Source organism: Aplysia californica, unplaced genomic scaffold (genome assembly GCF_000002075.1).
Source record: "Aplysia californica isolate F4 #8 unplaced genomic scaffold, AplCal3.0 scaffold00005, whole genome shotgun sequence".
NCBI lineage: Eukaryota > Metazoa > Mollusca > Gastropoda > Aplysiida > Aplysiidae > Aplysia > Aplysia californica.
In genome coordinates, this window is record NW_004797275.1 from 1,943,435 (window position 1) to 1,959,157 (window position 15,723).

A 15,723-nucleotide genomic window follows, 5' to 3' on the forward strand; every position below is an offset into this window, starting at 1 on the left:
AGGCTCTTGTAAGAGAGGGTCGATATTTATGGTGATAGTGAAAGAGGCTGGAGTGATTGGGGAGTGGAGGTGTAGGAGGAGTGGAGGTGTAGGAGGAGGGAAGGAAAGAAGGAAGGGGGGAAGGGGTGGGGGAAGGGGGTGTGGGTGTTTAGTTTTTTTGGTGTGATTTATTGCTTTAGGGGTGACTATACAAAAAGGTTAAATTTCTACTGCCAAAGTCGAGCAGTCTTGTTTTCTCGCATACCTCTTGAAGGCATTTTCAAATGAAATATAGTCAGGGAATGTTACCAGAATTAAAGTATCTGAACATTCAGACATCTAAAAATCTGTAGCTCTAGAAACTGAATTCGATGCAAAAAATGCTTCCTCGCAGTCCACGCAGAACAACAGGATGAAAGATGACGCCGAACTCTCACATGATGTTAACCAAAAAATCTCGAAAATGGAAACCATTCAGAGAAATAGAGCTCAAGTTTATTTTCCCGAGCGTTCATGTATTCAAATTTCTTCCTTTCCCTTCAACTCCCAGTATCTCTCCTCTACACTACAATAAATTGCCAAAGTTGCCTCAGTCATAGATCTGCACTACAAAAACTGAAGCAGTAAAAAAAAAAAAGAAAGCATAGGTCTAGGCCTAGAATCTAGCCTACTACTCCCGAGCAGCGACCCCTGGCACTGACGAGTAGTCACAATTTGGCGCTTTTTCAGGAGTTCCCAGCCCCCTTATTCGGGCCTAGATTAAGATCATATATTATGTTTGATGAGCTACGAGCGAGAGACAGATCTAATAATAATATAATAATTGCATTTATATAGCGCATATCCATGCTCAAGAGCATGCTCTGTGCGCTTTATAACCATTATTACCCCCAGCAGACCTTCTGAGAACACTCAGAAACATTCTCAGCTTCCGAGAAAGCATACAGTGCAAGCTGCGGATTTCACGCGCTCAAACACTATCAAACTGACAAGATCTTTCACTGTCTATAGCCGGGTACCAATTTCCACCTGGGTGAAGTGAGGAAAATTTGTGCAAAGTGCCTTTCCCAAGGACACAACGTCAATTGCCAACGTCAATTGCCACCGAGTCAGCAATTGACAAAAATGGACAGCAGCTTCAATTGCCACCGAGTAAATTGGAGCTCTTTTGCGTTGGTGAGTAGATCTAGCCTACTGTGCTTGAGTGCTCGGTGTTGTGCGCTCGCCTCTCTGTCCCTGTGTGTGTGTGTGTGTGTGTGTGTGTGTGTGTGTGTGTGTGTGTGTGTGTGTGTGTGTGTGTGTGTGTGTGTGTGTGTGAGTGTGTGTCTTTTTTTCCAGACCCCTGTCCCCCGGATTTAATTTTCCCCGATATAAAATGAATTTCTGCTCAAGTTTGTGTACGTTTGTGACCTCCTACTTCTAGAATTGTCTGTGTTGGTTCTACACAGAAGTGTAGGCTAAGGCTAGCCTAGATCTAGGCCTACGTCTCATTGAAAACACGCCAAGTTGGTACCGTAGCTCTAGACTAGATGCTCATCCAATGAAATTACATCCCTAGTATTACTAGTAGAAAACAAATTGACCCATTAGAGATCTAGTGTTGTTTTCAGATTGACACCGCTTCACTCTGTGGCAACTGACGCTGCAGTCAATTATTGTCAATTGCCACCGCTTCACTGTGGCAATTGGCTCTACCAAATTTTATAGTTAGTTGGAATTATTTGACGTTTGAAGAACGACTAACGAAGTGACTATTTGGACTCGAGTCCAAATATGAAAAAATGTTATTTGGACTCTGATTCTTGTCCAGCATGACATCACTTCCGACTTCCTGTGACTCATGACTCCGCCTTCCTGTCCTGCCTCACTCGTGACTCGCCTCAGGATGGGTAGAGACCGGGATCACTTCATTGGTCATTGCTTCTGATGACGAACGCGCACCGGGTGAGAATAGCCACAAGACCCGCCTGCACTATTCTCACTCCGGGTGAGAATAGAGGTGGCCTTTTACATTTCAGCCCATTAATTGAGCATTCCAGATATAAAATGTGAGGGAGTCCAGGACATGAAAATAAAGAAGAAAACCAACACCATGTCCACACCAAGAAGTAGAAGACCGTGGTAAAGTCCTGTGGGCCTGTGGCTGGTGTCGTGAAACGTCCTGAAGTTTGCTTTGTCACTACGACACAGGGTTGTGATACTCGACTTATCCCACAAACATGGTTCCAATCGCACATACTTTCCATAAAGTTGGAAAACATATTATTGTGAATACAACCTGGGGGTCAAAACATCAATTTATTACCCTGGTTTTCTAGAAATGTACTTCAAATCAGAGTCAACTCACCAGATAATTGTACTTTCCAGCACCATTTTGTTTTCCTCTGACAATTATAACAGTATCGGGCATTGGCTGAAAAGGCGAAGACCATTGGTTTAATTATCTCAAAATTAATATTTTGGAAAAACAAATATTTAGAAGTGAAATAGTGACAATTGTACAAATATCATTCAAAATTTAATGCACATCAAAACAAAACAAAATTTATTGGATTTCTATTTTTATGATATTCCTATTCAGTGCAGTTCCCCACTTTTTAAACGATGATCACCAGCCAGACGTGATTCAAGGGATGGGCGTATCACGTTTTGAATTCAACAGACACAAAACACAGGCACAAAAAAAAAAAAAAGATCGACACGGACAACTGACTATAAAAAGTGGACACTAGTGCACACACTGTGACTAAAGCGAATAATAATTGGATCTATTGTGCGGAAGACAACAACAACAAAAATCCACGCTCCAGGCAAAAATCTATTCCATTATTTAAAATTCAGCCGACACAAATTTAATGTTACATCTTTTCTTCATACTGTCAAAATTTCGTGAAGATTAATTTGATGAAAAACGGTGGAAATACATGTATTTTTAAAAGTATAGAAATTTGCGTGTTGAGTAGTAATACATGTAGTAGAAAATAGTGAAATAGGTTTAACACCTCTATCAACACTGTTACTAAACGCGACCATCTCCGAAAGGACGGAGCTAAGTGGGAAATTCGTATAAAGTCCCTTTCCCAAGAACACAGCAAACCCCTGAACCCGCAACCTCAGGATTACGAGTCCGGTACCTATAACCACTAGGCTACCGACGCCACTGAGTAGTATTAGTAGTAGGAGGAGGAGGAAGAGCAGCAGCAGTAGTAGTAGTAGCAGCAGCAGTACATGTATTAGTAGTAGTAGTAGTAGTAGTACATGTAGTAGTAGTAGTAGCAGCAGTGCATGTAGTAGTAATAGTAGTAGTAGTAGTAGTTGTAGTAGTAGTAGTAGTAGTCAATGGCTTGCTTTTTGTAAAGGATTTCAGAAAACGGGGTCCTTACAGAATACTGATTTATTGTCAGAGTGGACTCCGTCTAAGAACCCGGTCACAGGGAGAAATAAAGGTGTGGTCTCAGTTGGACTGATCCCACGGGCTCTTAGGCGGATATCAAGGAGCACATCTCTCAGTTCCTACGCACTGTTGCAGACTGGTCACTCGTTAGTTCAATCTAAGATGAAACATGACCTACATGTGATACTCCAGCTGGAATGAGAATAAGTTTGTCTGTTAGTGTTTGAAGTGCTTAAATCGGCTGTTTGCACTGTACGCTTCCCAGGAAGCCAACAATGTTTCGGGGTGTTCTAGTTCTACAGTCTCCTGTGGTAGTATTATAGATTATAAAGTGCACAGCGCTTGATGTTCAGTGAAGTTTTATTATATATTTTATTTTTAGATAAATCGAATACAAGTCCTTTGTACGTAATTTGTGGAACGTATGTTGTTTGGGCTGAGCGGGAAACTCTGTTACTGCAGGCTTGGTGTATGCTAGTACTCGAGAATTTAGTCCTTAAAAGTACTCGCTCGAGTAAGTATTTAAATCCCCGAGTATTTTCTCGAGTCCGAAACGTAAGGGTACTCGAGTAATTACTCGAGTACATTTATTTACATTTTTTGCCTATAGTGCGATCAAAAATTCGTGATGCGACTTATTTTCAAATATCTCCTCAACTATTGAACATAAGTAACAGATCAACATTTTTGTAAACACCTGCAAGCTGTATTCTAGAAAATTCCTTTTTAAATACTAATAAAAAATCTAAGTGAGTTGTTTCTACAGATTTTAAAACGTTTACAGCTGGGGTAATATAGCTTTTAATAGCAAGTCCGTCAGGTTTTTCTAATCAGGACATTATGCTTATTGAACGCATGTTTTGAGAGCCATTAGGGCAAAAGTAATGTGTTCACTATAACAATAATTTCTTGTAACAAGTTTTGCAAGTAAAAAGTGTCCTTGATGAGCTGTGGCGTAGGCCATTATAAGCGTAATCAAAATGTATGTGAGAAGCGGGAAGTGCTGTGAACAATACCATTTTACAAATGACAGAGATTTCAAGTATTCTATATTTTAAAAATTTAAAAAGATTTTTAATCTAGCCCCAATTGTTCTAGAAAAATATGATTAAGTTAAGACAAATTGATACAAACTGCTATGCAAAGTATGGATGACATTGATTCGCCCATTAAAGAAATATTTGAGGATAAGTTGCACCACGAATTTTTTACCGCACTATAGTTGGAGCTTGCTGTAGAAACAACAGATTTGTCATTCTGGTCGTTTTTTGTGTGTTGCTGTGTTTCATTTCTTTTTCCATTTCGTCCTTTTTTGCTGTTGTGCACTTTTTAAAAACATCTCAACAACCTAATCGTTTTCGTTTATTCTTTTAACCATTACTAATATTTATTTCACTCTTTTTTTATTATAACTATTATTAATTAAGTTGTAAAAATTAGTACAAGCATAAGCAAAACACACCCAACCTGTGTTCAGATTTCGAGTACTCGAGTACTCGCTCGAGTATTTCATAATTACTTGGACTCGGAATCGGGTCTAAAATACTGGACTCGCATACCTTTTCGGAGGTGGCTGCAGGCTTCAGGGCGAATTTTTTCTACGTGGTGTGGGCACGATGTTACATTGTGTGATATAGTCATGATTCTTCATAGTGCAATATAGTCATGATGGTATTTGTTTGATTTGTTTGAATGTAGAACTGGGATCTTAAGCTTCCTCGCCCCTCTTCATAAGGGTCCATATCAGTGTTGGCAGGCTGATTGTCTCCATCATCAGTTGGTTGTTGTAGCTTCTGGTGGGGTCACGCTGGCTGCTCCTCCTGCGTTCACAAGGCTGTATTCCTTTCTCAATCGCAATCTCTTTCCTGAAGGAGTCCTCTTCACGGCTGCTGGCTATGTGATCTCGGACAAGGGCTATTACAGTTGGAGGATCAAGGGTAAGCACTCCCTCTATGTTCGGGGAGCCTGCTAGCTTATCTGCTCTTTCATTTCCCTTGACCCCGGCATGTCCTGGACAGAAGATCGACAGCAAGCGTCTGATTTTGCTGTCTTGGATTGTCTTAAACCAATCTGCATAGAGGCTGCCGGACAGGATCTTATCCAGAGTACTCACTGAGTTTGTAACAAAGGTAGCCTGCTGGTTTTCATTTGTGCGAAGCCATTTCAGAGCCTCAGTGATGGCCTTGATCGCCATGCACACGCTTGATGTAGTGAGGCCCGTTGCCCCAGATGCCTCCTGGACTGTTACTCCTTGGCAAGAAGCCGTGTACGCCCAGCCTGATTTGATCCCACGCTCAACACAGCCGTCAGTGAGGATGATAAATACTATATTATAGTGTAACAACCTTTTTCTGGCTAGCACCTACCGCGACACCCACCGGTGAAACGGAAGAAAAGAACATAACATTAAGTACATATGTACCTACTTTTGCCTCAACCAACTCTTCCCTGCTGTGTAGACAGAACGTACTCGAATACTCGCATATCTTCTCCCGAAGCATGGGTCTGTCATTGTCTTTCTAGTCGAGATTATAACTACAAGTACTTGTACTGTTGTTTAGCCTATTCTTGAGCAATGGTTTTGTTGAGAAATCTCTCTAGAAGGACATATGCCTCTATTAATTATAATTGGATAGTTGGCGGGTGCTCTGGTGTGGTGTGCTTCTTCTTTCCAATCAAACTATCATCTTCTTTATCTCTCCTCCCTCTTTTTGGTGTTTGTTACTCTGTCGGAAAACCTCAAATTTTCAGCACTTTTATTTCCTTATTCTTGTGCAAGTACCGAAAAAAATACTTCTGAAACTAAGCTCTCTAATTGGCGGAACATTTCATGGTGTCAATACAAATACATGTGTATAAAGGCCTACAAAAACAGAAACATAAAAAAATACATACATATATATAAACAAACAATCATATCATCGCATCGCTTTTTCCGACAGTATTACACGTGATTTATTGAAATGCCGATATGGGCCTGAAAGCCGACACCACGTGCCGTCAGAAACAAATTAAGTGTCACGACGCGGTAGAATCAAGCGATCGTCAATTTTTTTAAAATATGAAGTTATTGAAATCTTCTTAAAGGTTTTTAATTTGTCTTGCTTTTGGCACCCCCTCCCCCCCAAAAAACACAAAAAAAACAAAACAAAACAACAACAACAAAAAAAACCTTTTAATCTTTTCGTCATCTGCCATTGGAAGAGGTGGGGATTCACCTCGTGTCAGAGGAAAAGTCCCCCCCCCCCTCTCCAAAAAACAACAACCAATAAACAAAACACAAAAAACCAACAGCAACAACAAACAAAACAAAACAAAACCAAAAAAAAAAACAGTGAGAAAACAGGCGCCACAGTTTGGGGATTTCCAAAGCTTGAAAATCCTTGGAAACTGCACATAATTTACATTTTTTTAACCTTTAAAAAGTGCTTTTGATAAACGTTTATCCGTAAAAGTCAGATAGAAATGTGTTTTTAAAAAATAAAGATGAACGATGCAGAGAGAAATTTTGGGGACTAACTTGCCCAAAGGGCAGAAAAACGTCGATTTCTTCGATTCCATAATTATGACGATACCACACGAAGATTGAAAGAGGGTCGTGTGAGCTCGCAACTTCACTGCTTTGAGGAAAGAAAAAAGTTCACTCTCCACCCCCCACTCCCTAAATAAAATCGGTAATGATGTTTTTACTAACCATTCTTTTCAGTTCTTGTACGGTTCAGATGAGAAACAACAGCTAAAAACCTCTTTAATTCTTGACATGCGAAATTTTCTGGTAAAGCTGGAATTTAGACTAATTTATTGCCCCGGCTTATAGTATAGGCGGATTTTCATTTCAAAATGGCTTCATGTTGAAGGGGGGAGAATAATCATACGGTGCAAGAGGGCTCTTGAGCGAACCGATCCCGCGTGGCGTGTTCATAAGCAGAGACAATTGAATTGTTTAGGCCTATTGTGCAAATAGAAAATAATACCGCTACATGAATCATTCTCCCCTGCTGGTGGGGGGCCCCGTAGTTTTAATATGGGGGAGCAAAGAATACACCTGCCGTGATACTGCGTGTCGTAAGAGGCGACTAAAAGTGCATAGATCTGGTCGCCCGAAAAGTGCCAGTTTGCGAAGGGCCAACTACCCAACCCAGTAAAAAACAGTAAGTTACAGAAACACGGACAAACACAGCTTTTTATTTTTCGATCTTGGGAGACGGAGGATCTTCTGTATCAGCAGGAACAATGAAGGACAGCGGACAAAGCCGAAAGGACTCTTCTGACCCGAAACATTCTCTGTCGAACAAGTCTCTCCGGATTGATTCGTGGAATGTTCGCACCTTGTATGAAGCAGGAAAGAGTTCTCAAGTAGTACAAGAGATGAAGAGATACAGGCTGCACATACTAGGAGTCAGCGAAACACACTGGATACAGTCTGGACAGAAGCAGCTCAGCTCGGGGGAACAAGTATTGTATTCAGGGAGGGAAGATAAGTACCATGCGGAGGGAGTGGGAATCATTTTGAGTAAGTATGCACAGAAGTCACTTAGAGGATGGGAACCACACGGGGAAAGGATCATCATGGCTTCATTCACTACAAGGAGCAAGAACATCAACATGAATAGAGTACAGATCTACGCCCCAACAAATGATGCTTCAGATGAGAACAAGGATGCCTTTTACAGCCAGCTCCAGGGGGTCATCGACAAACTACCAAGGAAGGATGTCAACATCATAATGGGAGATGCCAATGCCAAGATTGGTCAAGACAACGTTGGGTATGAAAGAATTATGGGACAACATGGCTTGGGACAAATGAATGAGAACGGGGAGCGATTCGCAAATATATGTGCTTTCAACAGTTTTGTTATTGGAGGCTCTGTTTTTCCCCACAAGAGGATCCACAAGGCCACATGGGTTTCGCCAGATGGGGTGACGGAGAACCAGATAGATCATTTTTGTATCTCTCGTAAGTTCAGGCGTTCAATGGAAGATGTCAAAGTACAGAGAGGGGCAGATGTTGGATCGGACCATCATCTGCTGTTGGCAAAACTGAAGCTATGACTAAAAAAGCACGGAACCAGCACAGGAATCAAAAGAACCAAGTTCCAAGTAAGTCTCTTGGACGGACACAAGAAAGAAGAGTTTCAACTGCAGCTGAGGAACAGATTTCAACCTCTGGCTGATCTTGACGGGGAGGACACGGAGGTGGATACACACTGGACCAAGGTCAAAGAAGTCTTTACATCAACATGTCAAGAAGTACTCGGTGGGAAGAAATGGGAACACAAGGAATGGATTAGCCAACACTCATTGGATCTAATTAGGATAAGAAAACAACTGAAGGCAGAAGCGAATGCAAATAGAACAAGAGGAGCAAAACCGGATGTATTGGAGCAGAACAGGACAACAGCTAAAGATGTCAAGAAATCAATAAGAAAAGACAAGGAGGAATACATAAACAGGCTAGCAGAGAAGGCAGAGGAAGCAGCGGTAGGAGGACACATGCGAATCCTTTACCAGACCACAAGGACACTTGCTGGAAAATATGGGAAACCTGAAGTACCTGTAAAGGACCAAGACGGGAAAAACATTTTTGGAAAGGAAGCTCAGTCTAAGCGATGGGTAGAGCATTTCAACAGTCTCCTGAACAGACCACAACCGAGTAATCCACCAAACATACTGCCAGCAAGAAATGAGTTACCTATCTGCTGTGATGCTCCATCAAAACAAGAGATTTTGGATGCCATTAAGAAGCTGAACAAAGGTAAAGCGGCCGGTCCTGACCAGATTCCACCTGAAGCCCTAAAAGCAGATGCCAATGTGACGGCAGACATCCTACTCCCACTGTTTACCAGGATCTGGAATGAGAGCAAGTTCCCAAAGGATTGGAAAGAAGGACACCTCGTGAAGCTTCCAAAAAAGGGGGGATCTCAGCAACTGCAGCAACTATAGAGGGATCACTCTCCTCTCAATACCAGGTAAGGTCTTCAACAGAATCGTTCCGGAAAGAATCAAGACAGGAACGGATCCAAGACTACGGGATGAACAGGCCGGTTTCCGGAAAAATCGCTCAACCACCGACCAGATTGCCACGCTGAGGATTATTGTGGAACAGTCCCTGGAGTGGAACTCCCAGCTGATTGTCAACTTTCTTGACTACGAGAAGGCCTTTGACAGTATAGACCGAGCGACACTATGGAAGATAATGAGACACCACGGAATCCCACAGAAGTTGGTGAACCTCATCAAAAGCATGTACGAAGGGACAAGTTGCAGGGTTGTACATGATGGCCAGCTCACGGACAGCTTTGACATCAAGACTGGAGTGAGACAGGGATGCTTACTATCACCGTTCTTCTTCATATTGGCAATCGACTGGCTGATGAAGGAAACCACCAGAGGACACAGAAATGGTATACAGTGGACACCATGGACACAGTTGGACGATCTGGATTTCGCAGACGACTTGGCGCTTCTGTCGCACACCCAGGAACAGATACAAGCAAAGACTTCAGTATTAAACAGCTTATCGGAGTCTGTTGGATTGAGGATCCACCCCGGAAAGTCAAAGGTACTAAGGACAGATGCACAACGAAAGGAGCAGGTCACAATAAAAGGAAAGGCCCTAGAAAACGTTGAATCCTTCTGTTATCTTGGGAGCATAATTGACAGAGAGGGAGGAACATGTGCTGAAATAAAGTCCCGCATTGGAAAAGCACAGGCTGCTTTCATATCTTTGGATAGGATTTGGAAGACCAGAGAGATCTCACTTCGAACAAAGCTGAGGATTTTCAATTCAAACGTGAAGTCGGTCCTGATGTATGGATGTGATGTGAGGCATGGAACGCATCGCAGACTTGTATAAAGAGGATCCAGGTTTTCTTGAACAGGTGTCTAAGAAAGTTACTGAGGATCAGATGGACAGACAGGGTCACCAATGTGGAAGTGTTAAGGAAAACAAGACAGATCCCAGTCAGAGATGAGGTAGGAAGAAGGCGGTGGCGATGGATTGGACATACTCTCAGGAAGTCAGGCAGCTGCATAACAAAGACAGTTTTGGATTGGAACCCACAGGGCAAGAGATCAAGGGGAAGACCTCGTGGAACTTGGAGAAGAATCACAGAAATCGATATACAGAAAAGTGGGAAGACATGGAATAACACCAAGAGGCTAGCCCAGGATAGAGAAAAGTGGGGGGTGTTTGTCCGTGGCCTATACCCTGGTGCAGGGTGAGAAAGGCAATGATGATGATGACATGAATCATTATTTACATTATTCCTAGGTTACAGTGTGATCGCCATTTCTACAACTGGCTAATACTGAGTTTGTTGAAAAGGACTATTGTAGGCTATGTACCGAATTCTTGCCGCCACCAGAGTTTCCCAAGTGGGAGTGTATACAGAGTAATACAGACCCAGTAACCGGAAACAAAGTAACAAAGTACGACATGTAGGCCTAAACAGACAGACAGACATAAATCATTGATCTAGTTTCGAGACTAACCTAGATCTAGACATCTAGATCTAAATGAAGGTTGCGGATGTCTTTCGATGAACGATTGTTTTTCCTCTGTTTTGGCGTAGGAGGAATCACATTTTGATTTGAAGAAAAGATCAAGTTACAATGTCATATTTTCAATCGAGCCTCTCTATTTCTCTCTCTCTCTCTCTCTCTCTCTCTCTCTCTCTCTCTCTCTCTCTCTCTCTCTCTCACACTCTCCTCTGTGTATCGCTCGCCTTTTCTTTTTCTTTGTTTGTCTCTGTCTTTCTTTCTCCCTATCTATTTCCCACATCTTTCTCTCGTTCCCTCCTGCCAACTGGCAACTGGGGCATGTCATACATTTTGCTACAATTTCTCTCTCTCTCTCTCTCTTTCTCTCTCTCTCTCTCTCTCTCTCTCTCTCTCTCTCTCTCTCTCTCTCACACACACACACACACACACACACACACACACACACACACACACACACACTAGATCTACCGGGTCTGGGCGCTGAAACTTTACGAAATCACAAAAGAGTTCACCTATCGGGTCTGTAGGCCTATCAGAGAGGGTTTCCAAAGAAGGTGCATTTTGAATGTTAAGCCTTCAAACTGTCTGGGCAGTAGTGGCTATAGGCTATAGGTCAACTAAACAACTCACCACTTACATACATATTTTTATGATACATTGTACGAATGAATTGTATTTTTTAACATAGCTATAGATCTAGTGGGCTATATCACTATTGTATTCCTAAATTTAGCAGATTTTGAAACAGCACAAAAACGAAGAAGTGCCGACATTCAGTGCGGAACAGTCCTCCTAAAAATAGATCAACTTCCTCTCGTCTCTTTTCTTCCGTATTTTCATGACAAGTTGAGAGTTACGGGCGTTTCTGTAGAGATAGGATCTACTACTGTATTCGTACAATTGCAGTTGAGTTTGAGGTGGTTTGATTTCTAATTTCTGTGTGACATTTGGACTTGAGGACTATTCATTACTCACGATCAGGTAAGACAAGTCTTGCACGTTTTTATTTAATTAAAAACAATTAGTGCGGTGTAAATTGTACACATCTCTTGAATCTACTGTAGACATCATAATCTTGTCATTCTTGTCTTGATCTGGACAAGACCGTACGACTGCCGTTAATCTTCGTTTCTTCTAGATATCTACCGATTGTTTAGATCTAGATCTACAAGATGATCAACTGATCTGGATTAAGGTATCTCCTAGTTTAGCACCATATATTAATATAGATCTAGATCTAGGCTAGATCTAGCCATTGATAGAGCAGTGAGTTGGGAGTTGTAATGCAGCAGGTTTGCCTCCTCCTGTCCTTTTTTTAACGGATTTTTAACACATGATTTCTCTCCGTCTCAGCTGTCTGTTTACTTTTATAGATTCTAGATCTAGATATCTAGATCTAGGCCTAGACTAAAGAGACTAGATCTAGATCTAGCTTCGAATAGAAATAGAGGCCCCAGTCCTGATCTAAGACGTCTATCATGATCATGGGAGTCCAGACAGTTCAGTAAGTTTTCATGGTACATTCACTTCAGTAGCCTGCATCATTACATGGTCATGACAGGATAGATTTCTTGGACAAGGATGTGTAGCAGGCCCAGTAGGCATACATAGAGTTGAGTAGTTCTAGAGATAATCATCCCCCCTACTAAACTAAGCCTAAGCTAAGAGGCACTGCTAGACCTAGATCTACATGATCCCAGACTTTGACTTTGATCATTTAGTCTAGACGAGTGTACAGATAGTGATAGTGCTTGCTTTTTGGTGTACTACACAAAACATCCCAGAAGAAAGACCGAGATACTTATTCAGATGATTCTTCCTCCTACTCGGGCATTGAACCAGTCTCCTGAGTAAGACAGAACACTACACCACAGATGCTAGAGGCTCTTATGATGCAAATATCATGTACCTTTTCGGATTAGGTAGTGAAGGCATTCGACTCTTTGTGTGACAAAGACGGAACTTCAGGAAACATGGTTTTGAATCATGAAGTGGACCACTGCTATGATAAAGCTCGCAGGATTCTTCTCCCTATGAATTGATGTGGGTGTCGGCTGTACTCTAATGTTTTTTACATGACATGACATGTGTATTTTTTTTTCAACCCTGTCCTTTCTCCTTTTTTAAGTTTTTGCCCCCCCCCCACTATTCCTTCACCTTTAAATCTTAACATGCTATTTCATTCTTCTAAATCTTCTTTTTTGCTGAAGAAATATTATATTCTCCCCGGTGGATGTTTGGTAATTGTCAGACATTGATGAACGAGCTATTTTTATAATAATTTTTTCGCTAATATTAAAAAAGTCCTAACTTTAATCATTCAAGTGTGTTGTGAATGTAGGAGTGGGTTTGTTTGTTTTTTTTGGTAGTGTTTTACGGCGCTCGCAACTGCATTTTATAAGGTCATATGAGCGTGCGACACACATCAAACTTTTCCAGTTGGTAGGAAATTTTGAATTTTGTCCGGGTGGCGGCTGAAGCCTACTTTTATCGATTTTAGACAACCAAGGAATCTTTAACGTGAGCAACTTGCACACGGGCCCTCCGAGGTTTTTCATCTTTGTCCGAGAAAGCTGTATAAATTTTTCCTACCAGAAGATCAGGGGTGTGGCTGAAAGACAGCAGTAAGAAGGAGCCAAGGAGTAGCAGTTGAAAGGCTGCAGAAAGAGTCAGGAGTCCAGAGGAGGGGGCTAAGGAGATGAGGGGGTAGGGGTAGAAAGAGGAGACGAAAGCAGGCGACAGAACATTGCTGCTAGAGAGCAGGAGAAAGAAAGTGAAAGGAGACAATTTTAGAGAAGAAAATTTTTCGGTGGCTACCCGGATTCGAACCCGGGACTTGTGAATGAGAGGCCAACGCCTTAACCTCTAGGCCACGAGAGCCCCCTACATTTGACTTTGTCACTGGCGTAGCCAGCGGGTGGCGGATCGCAAGGATGTAGATCTAGCCTAGAGCACTGACTAGTTTAACAACAATTAGAAGGGGGGGGTGAAGGTCAAGGTTAGGTGGAGCGCTTGCACCAATTGCACCAATGGCGTCCCGCCACTGGACTTTGTACACTGTGAGAACAGAAGGCACTTTTTGTATTTCATTTTTAGAGCTTTAGTTGACTTTAAAAAGCCATCCAAAGCAGTTTGCTTGCCAACCACTTGTGGGCATTTGGGTATAAAAATTTCTGTTGGGTGGTGGGGATCACCCATCCTCTCCCGTAGTTACCAAGGTATTATATAATTTAATGATTTAATGCCTTGTTTGAAAATTCATGAATGAAAGGTGGGCATAGCAAAATTTTAAGCCTTTTAAAGGTTCAAAAGAAAAATTATGTGCAAAAATAAAAATTGCTGACACTACAGAATCAAAGTTAAAGTTGTGAATGTTTTGGTTGTATTATGGTTTTGTTTTAATGGATATTTGTTTGAATGCCCATAGAATTGGATTAGAGGCAATTCCAGCAGAATCCACCTTTCCAATCCTGTATCTGGTTTTGTAAATTTTCTGTTATTGTACTCTGGAGCTGACTTGGGGCTTTACTTTTTTCTTGGCACTGTCTTCAGAGATGTTGATTTTCTGGATAAATCTGGATGCCTGACGACATGAAATTTTAGGTACAATATCAAAATGACTGTTTTGCGATGCGATTATGAATTGGGCAATATAATGATCCATGAGTTTTTAGTCCTTGCTTGTGCTCATTTTCCACGAGACTCCTGTCATCATCATCATCCCTTCTCACCCTCTAAGCTGGAGAATGTAAGGCCAACATCAAGAACTCTCTATGAACTTTTATTTTGAGCTATAATAGTCTCCATCACTGTGCAGTTGGCTGAATCTTAAGTCCCTCCCCCAAGTACTCTTTTCTTTGTTTTTTTTCTTTGTTGATACCTGGTTAGAAATATTTTTGTTTTCAGTTTTCTCAATGTGTGACCAGTCCACTTCCACTTTCTGTCTTTGAGTTATAATACTTCTGTTTGCTCCCATGTTCCTTTCATTTGGTGTCAGGCCAATTAATTTTAACAATTTTTGTTAAGCAGCTTGGTAATAGCATGCTACTTTTTGAAGAAAGTTTCCTGAAGTGCTCTTGTAACGTCTTGTTGAGTTGAAATTATTTTTATGCTGGCATCCGCGATGTAGTGTTTAGGCACTTTTTTGTCATACTCAGGAGACTCTGATTCAATTCCCGAATGAGTATCTTGGTCTTTCTCCTGGGATGTTGTGTCCCTTTCAGACTGGCCCTGACAAAGAAAGGTTGGAAGTTTGCCTCCTAAATAAATAGTGTTGATGGGGGTGTAAAAAACACACCTCTACAGGTACTACATTTAAACTTAATTAAACAAACAAACAAAAAGAAACCACTGGCTCACACCATGTCAAGAAAGACACCATGACTTGTCAGAGTTTGAAGGATTAAATCTCGGGCATGTCTCAGGCCGTACTTGCTGGGAGGGTTAACGCTCTCTGTGTCATTTGTTTCTTTTTTTTTTTTAACTTTCTTTTTGTGGAGTTTTTGTTATAACCTACCTTTTGCCCTCTTGTTGTCAGATTATAATCTGCCTGTTTGGGTGGTTGGTTGGGGATGTGACGTTTTAAATATATTTCTTTGGACTTTCTGTTTTGGAAGTTTTTGAATGCTCCACTTTGCCCTAATATTTAATGATTTATTATCAGCCTCTTTGGGTAGGTGGTAGGTGGTCTGTTGTGTCTTGCCCTACTTCTTTCCAGTGATGGTGTAAAGTTGTAATCTGCTACTCTTGCGACTGCAAATATTGCAGCTGTCCTGTTTTCTTGACCGACTAAAAATTCTCTCTCTCTCTCTCTCTCTCTCTCTCTCTCTCTCTCTCTCTCTCTCTCT

General features: G+C 41.6%; 2 protein-coding genes across 2 annotated transcripts in view; one reads left to right on the plus strand and one right to left on the minus strand.

The window, feature by feature from the left end:
- LOC101853593 (26S proteasome non-ATPase regulatory subunit 4) overlaps positions 1-2,517 on the minus strand; it is a 14,615-nt gene extending 12,098 nt beyond the window's left edge. The window contains exon 1 of the mRNA XM_005089343.3: positions 2,327-2,517. Coding sequence (XP_005089400.1) covers positions 2,327-2,352 — 26 coding nt within the window. The 5' untranslated portion in view covers positions 2,353-2,517. The remainder of the gene's footprint in view (positions 1-2,326) is intronic.
- Positions 2,518-11,310: 8,793 nt separating this feature from the next.
- Positions 11,311-15,723, plus strand: part of LOC101853828 (unconventional myosin-IXAa) — a gene marked incomplete at its 3' end in the record, with an annotated part of 38,704 nt that continues 34,291 nt past the window's right edge. The window contains 1 exon segment of the mRNA XM_005089344.2: positions 11,311-11,857.